The sequence below is a fragment of the Pelmatolapia mariae genome, linkage group LG7, assembly GCF_036321145.2.
Source record: "Pelmatolapia mariae isolate MD_Pm_ZW linkage group LG7, Pm_UMD_F_2, whole genome shotgun sequence".
Taxonomy (NCBI): Eukaryota; Metazoa; Chordata; class Actinopteri; order Cichliformes; family Cichlidae; genus Pelmatolapia; species Pelmatolapia mariae.
The window spans coordinates 40784457-40793422 of NC_086233.1; the positions used below are offsets into that span (position 1 = coordinate 40784457).

General features: G+C 44.3%; 1 protein-coding gene across 3 annotated transcripts; it reads left to right on the forward strand.

The window, feature by feature from the left end:
* Nucleotides 1-1303: 1303 nt before the first annotated feature.
* Nucleotides 1304-8753, forward strand: LOC134631114 (uncharacterized). 3 transcript variants are annotated; one of them, XM_063479106.1, is made up of 3 exons: nt 1304-7652; nt 7746-7809; nt 8095-8753. In XM_063479106.1, the coding sequence occupies exon 1, from the start codon at nt 2504-2506 to the stop codon at nt 7151-7153; it is 4650 nt and encodes a 1549-aa protein (XP_063335176.1). In that variant the 5' UTR covers nt 1304-2503; the 3' UTR covers nt 7154-7652; nt 7746-7809; nt 8095-8753. The 3 variants fall into 3 exon arrangements, with proteins under 3 accessions (XP_063335176.1, XP_063335175.1, XP_063335174.1); XM_063479105.1 differs by having other exon boundaries at nt 1304-7809; XM_063479104.1 differs by having other exon boundaries at nt 7746-8752.
* Nucleotides 8754-8966: the final 213 nt, after the last annotated feature.

Consider the following 8966-nt stretch of genomic DNA (forward strand, 5'->3'; position numbering starts at 1 on the left):
AGGACTGTATCACTCACACTTTCACAAACAGCTGGTTATACATAAGACCACTGACTGACATTCTCTCACCCCTATTTTCTTTCACACCCTGGGAATTTTTTGGACTTTACCCCTTGGACATTTTTTATTTGGGACTTTAAATAATAAGCTGTTGTGTAGAACATTCTCCACATGTGAAAAGAGTGTGAGATCTTCATTTGAATGTACATTGGATTTGTGTAATCTGTCTCTATAAGAGTTAAGGAGTCAGATTACTAGGGTGCACCCGAACATTGAAACCCGAGCATTGAAATCTGAGCATTGAAACCCGAACATTGAAACCCGAACACTGAAAAACAAAAGTAACACTTGGCCAAGTCGTTGTTCTAGTAGTTTATGTGTTTTACTTTTCTTTTATTTTTGTAAGTTTCCCTTCTATAATTGTAAAGTGTCGTTAACCTGTGTTTGTCAACCGTATAGTGTATTTCACTAAAGTCGGCTGGTTCTTTTGAGTTACAGTCTTGTCTCTGTGTCTTATTTAAACACACCCCTGTGCTCCTATAGTCGAACCTACTGGCCCATTGATATATTCTTTCCAACAATTCCCCTTACTGTGTTACAGTGAGAGCTCTGGCGAGCCAGCCAGGAGCATGGTTGTGTGTGTTTAAGTTGTAGACAATTTCTGTGTTGTGTTTAAGTGCTTAATCTGAGCTACAACTTCTAGAGAGGAAATGGATGTTGTACTACGTGAATCTGTCAGAATTCCCAATTCTGTAGTTGTTAGTGGGCTTACAGGATTAGAGACTGATGAGGAAGTGTCCATTTTCCTCCAAAAATATGGTTCCATCAACCGTTACTTTCGTCTAGACGACCCTGAGTCAGATTACCATAAGCACATGATCATTGAGTTTACACATGAGACTGCCATGCACACATTGGAGCCACTGTTACCTTTGCGGCTTCCAAGCACAACCCAAGCAGGCATTGTGTATGAGTTAAAGGCCTTAGGAAGTGTTTATACACTTGATGCCAGAAACAAAGCCACTAAAATGTACATGGAACAGCTCCGTGAAATAGCCAAACTGAGTGGAAATTCATTAGAGGAGATGTTGAAGGAAGAACTTAAAAATCTGGTTTCATCTGCAGGAAGTGCTATTTCCCAGTCACCTCAAACTGGTCCAGAATCCTCAACTGTACAGAGCCCACTTCCACAGAAAGACTTAACCAGCAAGGGAGACGTTTCATTTTCTGAGGACCCTCAAGCAGTTGCACCTCTAGACTCCACAGTTTTGACATCACAAAATAACGCAAGTAAGCTTCTTACTTCTCCCAATTTCAGTGAAAACCTGACTGATTTCAGCCCCTCACAGACTCTTCCAGTCTCTTCTGGGGCCACTACTAGCCCCATAATCGATGTTAACCCAACTGCTGTTCAGCGAGTGGTTGTTGAACATGTAGTGCGCAACAATGAGAGCTCACCACAGTTCGCTTCATCTGGTAGACTTAGGGCTTTTTCAGGCAAGAGCCCACGTCCTGGCCATGAGGCAGATTATGATACGTGGCGAGCTAGTGTTGAAATCCTTATTAGAGATCCTTCTGTGTCTGATCTGCACTGCACACATCGTATACTAGACAGTCTGCTTCCTCCTGCTTCCGAGATGATTAAACATCTGAGTCCACAGTCTAGACCCTCTGCTTATCTTGAGTTGCTTGACTCTGCCTACGGAACAGTCGAAGATGGTGATGAGCTGTACGCTAGGTTCATGAGCACATTTCAAAATGATGGAGAGAGAGCTTCTGTTTTCCTGCAGAGGCTGCACACTGCATTAAGTAGAACCATGAGACGTGGTGGTGTGTCTGCTCATGATTTTGACCAACAGCTCTTAAAGCAGTTCATTCGAGGTTGTTGGGAGAATACATTAATAATCGATCTTCAGCTAGAACAAAAAAAAGAAAACCCACCTTCCTTTGCAGAGCTGCTGCTTCTCCTTAGGACAGAAGAAGATAAACAGGCGGCAAAATTGAGTCGCATGAGGCAGCATTTTAGTCATGCTAAGTCTGCCCAAAACTCTAGCAAGCAGCACGCCATGTCACACGTGCAACTCGCACACACCACCAATAATCTGGTGGACAAGTCTGATCTTGAGACACTAAAGCAACAAGTTGCTGACCTAAACATTCAGCTTAAGAGTCTTGTATCTGAGAATCATCAGCCGAAACAACCTAAGCAGCAAAAAGCGAGGTCCGTGCCTCCGTGTGTCACACCTGACTCCCATGGTGTGAGACCAAAAGCGGCCAGTCAGCATTCCTCCGCATTTAAAATCAACAGCAGACCACGTCCATGGTACTGTTTCCAGTGTGGGGAGGATGGCCATGTTGTCTCAGTTTGTGATAAAGTGCCGAATCCTTCCCTTGTAGCAGCTAAGAAAAAACAGCTGAAAGAAAAACAGGCTGCTTGGGAAGCCTCTAATGCTTCTCGAAGTGAGACACATTTAAACTGAAGTCTACTTCCATAGAGGGACATATGGGAGTGGAGGCTCACAATGTCAGTCCCAAAATCCTGAAACCTGCCATTAAAAACGTTAAAGTGGAAGGATCAAAATTTCCACATGGCCTTGTAGGAACTAAGACCACAGCTCAAGTAACTGTTGCCGGAAGAGACACAAACTGTCTTTTGGACACGGGTTCACAAGTCACAACTGTACCCCAGTCTTTTTATGAAGAACATCTTGCAGATCTGACCATTCATCCCTTAAATGAGCTACTTGAAGTGGAGGGTGCCAATGGCCAGTCTGTCCCCTACTTAGGATATGTTGAGCTTACCATCACCTTTCCTAAAGAGTTTGTAGGCTCTGATATTGATGTTCACACTCTGGCCTTGGTTATCCCCCATCTCCGCTCTACAGCCCATGAGCAGGTTCTCATAGGCACAAACACCCTTGATGTCCTCTATGCTGATTACCAGAAGCTTTCACCCTTTCAGCCTTTGTTTAATGGGTATCAAGCAGTTCTCAAAATACTTGAGATACGACAAAGAAACTTTAACTCTGGTAGCCTTGGTTGTGCAAAACTGACAGGTAAGATGCCTGCAGTCGTTCCTGCAGGACAGACGGTTGTCCTGGAGGCCTCTGTCAATGTAAATCCTGTGAACATGCAAAGAGATGTTGTCCTTGAACATCCTTCAGCTTCTTCACTACCAAATGGCTTGCTAGTTTCAGCAATTGCAGTCACTTTACCACGCAAACGTCAGTGTCTTCTCCCTGTCGTAGTGAGAAATGAAACCAACCATGACATTGTCATACCCCCCAAAACACCTGTGGCAGATGTTAATGCTATAGTGCAAGTGCTACACAAAGAGCAAACTGTCAGAGAACCAGACTGCTCTAAATTTCAAGCTAAGTCCTCTTCAGAACTGAGCTTTGATTTTGGAGATTCGCCCTTACCCACTGAATGGAAGGAGCGAATTACAAACATGTTAAACGACATGCCAAATGTCTTCTCTCAGAACGAATTGGACTTTGGACACACTGACAAAGTCAAACACCATATCAAACTCAGTGATGAAACACCTTTTAAACAAAGAGCGCGTCCCATACACCCCAGTGATGTGGATGCTGTGAGACAACATCTACAGGAACTCCTTGATTCTGGTGTTATACGAGAATCTGAGTCTCCATTTGCTTCCCCCATTGTTGTCGTTCGCAAAAAGAATGGGTCTGTTCGTCTGTGTGTGGACTACAGAAAGCTGAACCTGCAGACCATCAAAGATGCCTATGCCCTTCCAAAATTGGAAGATGCATTCAGTGCTCTTGCAGGTTCTAAGTGGTTCTCGGTTCTAGACCTCAAGTCTGGATACTATCAGGTCGAGATGGAGGAAGCAGACAAGCATAAGACCGCATTTGTTTGCCCACTTGGATTTTGGGAATTTAACAGGATGCCCCAGGGGATCACAAATGCGCCTTCGACATTCCAGAGATTGATGGAGAAGTGTGTGGGAGATATGAATCTCAAAGAGGTTCTGGTGTTCATTGATGACTTGATTGTCTTCTCATCATCCCTGGAGGAACATGAACAGCGCTTGAAGTGTGTCCTGCAACGACTGATGTCATATGGCTTGAAACTGGCACCAGAAAAGTGCAAATTCTTTCAGACCTCGGTAAAATACCTTGGTCACATTGTTTCCGCAAGAGGGGTAGAGACTGACCCTGACAAAGTTGAGGCCTTAAAGACCTGGCCGATCCCCACAAATCTTAAGGAACTTCAGTCCTTTTTAGGATTCGCTGGATATTACCGAAGGTTTATTCAGGGGTACTCTGTCATTGTCAGACCACTTAACGAACTAACCTCAGGCTATCCACCAATGAGGAAGCGGAACAACAAGCCAAGGACAAACACAAATTCAGAGTATCGCAACCCAAAGGAACCCTTTGGTCAGCGTTGGACACCTCAATGTCAGGAGGCCTTTGACCAAATAATAGCAAAGCTAACCTCAGCTCCAATCTTGGGATTTGCAGACCCCCAGCTTCCATATGTTTTACATACGGACGCCAGTACCATTGGCCTTGGTGCTGCATTGTACCAGGTACAAGATGGACAGTCCAGGGTCATAGCTTTTGCAAGTCGTGGTCTTTCAAAAAGTGAGAGGAAGTACCCAGCCCATAAGCTGGAGTTCTTGGCCCTTAAGTGGGCAGTCACGGAAAAATTCTCTGACTATTTATACGGTACAGACTTTGTAGTAGTGACTGACAGCAACCCTCTTACGTACATTTTGACCTCTGCAAAGCTTGATGCAACAGGGTATAGGTGGTTGTCCAGTCTTTCCACCTATTCATTTAGTCTTCAGTACAGAGCGGGAAAACAAAATCTGGATGCTGATGCGCTCTCGCGCCGTCCTCATAGTCCACCAGAGGATGATTATGCATCTAAGAAGGAGAGTGAGAGAATCCGGCAGTTCACACTGTACCATCTGAGCAACCCTGAGAGTCCAGAGACTGTTCCCTCGGATGTAATTCAGGCCATTTGTGAACGCCATATGGTCACCTCAGCCGTAGCTAATGTTGAATCTACCACTTCTGGGTTGACCTTAGTTGAATCCCTCACTCACCAGTCCACAGCTATTCCCGACTGCTTCCAACAGGAGCAGGTGGATGGGCTTCCAATTGTCCACTCAATTTCTGAGGAGGAGTTGAGGCAAAAGCAGACATTGGACCCTGCTATCAATGCAGTGATTGTACTCTTGGAGACTGGCGAAACTCCACCTCCCAGCCTTAGGTTAGAGCTACCCGAACTTCCCCTGTTACTCAGGGAGTTAAATCGGCTTGAAATGCAGAACGGAGTGCTCTACCGTAAACGGCAAGATGGTCCCAACACCTCATATCAGCTTGTGCTCCCTGAGGAGCTAAGAGCCGCAGCACTTACAAGTCTTCATCGTGATATGGGCCATCTTGGAGTCGAACGAACAGTAGACTTGGCAAGGGCCAGATTTTATTGGCCGAAAATGCACATGACCATAGAAAAAATGGTCAAATCTTGTGAGCGATGTATCCGTCGAAAAACGCCTCCAGAGAAAGCTGCTCCGTTGATAAACATTAAGACCTGCAGACCTCTCGAACTAGTGTGCATGGACTTTTTATCAATAGAGCCAGATCGCTCAAACACGAAAGATGTATTGGTCATAACTGACCATTTTACAAAGTATGCAGTAGCAGTGCCAACTCCAAATCAACGAGCACGGACTGTAGCAAAGTGTCTCTGGGACAACTTCATTGTCCATTATGGTTTTCCCGAAAAGCTTCTTAGTGATCAGGGTCCTGACTTTGAATCAAAGACCATTAAGGAACTCTGTGAACTTACTGGCATGAAGAAAGTGCGTACAACTCCTTACCACCCTAGAGGGAATCCGGTTGAGAGATTCAACCGCACTCTTCTCCAGATGCTTGGGACACTGGATCGGTCAGATAAACTCCACTGGAGAGACTTCGTCAAACCTCTGGTACATGCTTATAATTGTACGAAGAGTGATGTGACTGGATTTTCCCCCTATGAATTGATGTTTGGGAGGCAACCAAGACTGCCCATCGACCTTATCTTTAGGTTGCCTACTAATGCTACTAAGCAGACTCATTCCCAGTACGTCGGTAATCTAAAATCTCGTTTGGAAGAAAGCTACCGGATTGCCACCAGTAATGCACAAAAGAATGCAGGTCGCAACAAAGCCAGATTTGACCGACGAGTTGTTGAATCAACATTGCAGACCGGAGACAGAGTTCTTGTACGAAATGTGAAGCTGCGTGGAAAACATAAGCTGGCAGATAAGTGGGAAGAGGATGTTTACATTGTCCTTAAGCGAGCTGGAGAAATGCCGGTCTACACAGTTAAACCTGAGGGTAAAGATGGACCTGTGCGGACTCTACATCGTGACTTGCTTCTCCCATGTGGATTTCTGTCAGCAGCTGCAGAACCCGAGACAGTCAAAACCCATCCAAACAGGAGACCCAGAACAAGGCAGTGTTCCGTTGTTGAGAGTGAAGATGAAATTCCCTCTGATCTGGACGATGTACCTGATTGGACGTTTCGCCCTCTCATTACATCAAAGCCCGACGTATATGTCCCAGTACATGAAACTCACAAGTTGAGTGAACCTCCTTGTGTGGTCAGACAATCAGCAGAACCAGAGGTGCCTACAGTTTCACTTCCACCTGATCCTCCTGCCACTGAATCCCTTGTAGTAGAGGAAGGTGAAGAAGTGATTCAGGATGTACCTGAACAAGACAACTCACCTGTAGCAAACATATTGCCTGGGCTTGACTCAGCCAAAGGACTTCCTCAAAGTTCAGAATTGCAGCAGTCTGAGGAAGCTCCTCCAGATGATGAGGCAAGCTCTGATGCAGCATGTGATGAAGGATTGAGTGATGTGAACAGACCTGTTACTGAACAGCCTGAACCTGTGACGATCCAGAATAACGGATTTCAAGATGATGAGCCATCTTTTCCTCTTCGTCGTTCTAACAGAATGCATGCAAAGCCCAAGAGATTGCATTATGTAAAACTTGGGAATCCTCTGATAACAGTGGTGAATTCTCTTTTCCAAGGCCTTAGTGAGGCATTGACTAGCTCTTTAAATGGATTTGAGGATCCAACTAGCAATTATGTTGGAAAGGTAAAAGCAGTGTAACTCAATGCCACACTGCAGATGCCCAGGGACGGGCATACCATCAAGAGGGGAGGGTGTAACCCACATAAAATGAGGGTACCACTTTAAGGAGTGATAGATATGAGGAGAGATGGACAGCCTGCCCAACCAATCGAAATGCACAGGTCCCAGTATGCTTTGGCCAATGGGAAAGCAGCCTGCCGCTGTATGTCCCACCCACCTGCTCTGTGTTCGCTGCTATGTGTGGAGGTAGTCGCGTGCTGGCAGGAGAAAAGAGAGTCTGAAGCTTTTGAGCTGGAAAAAGAATTAGATATAAGTTGCAACCAACTGTGCTGCACATAAGTTCACTGGTGATCAGCTACCTTCCATGTTAAGAGTAGCCACAGTGAGTAAACAGGCGAATGCTGCAGTTTTCTGGCGACTTTAGAAAGGACCGCGTGGAGCTAAACTGTTAGCCTTCATTAGCTCTAGTTGCTATCAACTGCCTTAAAGTTCATCTCAATCTGCTTCCAGAAGTAAGGTAACACTTGAAGCGCAACTTATGTTTATTTTCCTTCACGTCGTATTACTGTTATGAAAGAGAAAAAACAACATGTCCTGTTACGTTATTTAGAGCCCCGCATTTTCCGACCGAGAGACACCATACCATTGTCTTCGGCCGTGATGCACTGAGATCGGTGAGCACATGTTGTATGTCTCAGTTAGTTCACGTCTGTTTCACATTTTATCGTTGAGAAACTGAATTTATCTGAATTGTTTGATTAATAGTTGTCGCATATGCACTGACTTTACTTGGTGTAATGCATAGTTTGTGTAAGAGAGATGTTTTGTTTTTGCATATTTGAGTATTTTAATTGCAAATTGATGTTGAATGTGATGTCAACAAAATCCTAAGTTGTGAATTATAGCTAGAACAGCATAATTAATATTTGAATTGCTCTTCTGACCCTGTCTGTTGACAGGTCAGGTTTTTTTTGTATGCTGAATTGTTCCTGAGGTGGATTCCTCCGGCGAAATAGATGGCGAGCCTTCCCACCTGGACTTAGAGAGACTGAGATTTGCTTCTTTTCCACTTGATGATCTGCTGCACCTTGCGGTGTGGTAGGACTGTATCACTCACACTTTCACAAACAGCTGGTTATACATAAGACCACTGACTGACATTCTCTCACCCCTATTTTCTTTCACACCCTGGGAATTTTTTGGACTTTACCCCTTGGACATTTTTTATTTGGGACTTTAAATAATAAGCTGTTGTGTAGAACATTCTCCACATGTGAAAAGAGTGTGAGATCTTCATTTGAATGTACATTGGATTTGTGTAATCTGTCTCTATAAGAGTTAAGGAGTCAGATTACTAGGGTGCACCCGAACATTGAAACCCGAGCATTGAAATCTGAGCATTGAAACCCGAACATTGAAACCCGAACACTGAAAAACAAAAGTAACACTTGGCCAAGTCGTTGTTCTAGTAGTTTATGTGTTTTACTTTTCTTTTATTTTTGTAAGTTTCCCTTCTATAATTGTAAAGTGTCGTTAACCTGTGTTTGTCAACCGTATAGTGTATTTCACTAAAGTCGGCTGGTTCTTTTGAGTTACAGTCTTGTCTCTGTGTCTTATTTAAACACACCCCTGTGCTCCTATAGTCGAACCTACTGGCCCATTGATATATTCTTTTCAACAATTCCCCTTACTGTGTTACAAGAGGCTACCAAAAACATTGGCGGTGGTAATAACTACTTTTCTTCATGCCACTATGATATGTTATGACACTATTATAAACATACAAGTAGACCCCTGTAGGCCAATAGGTGGAATTAGTGGAGGAGCTGTC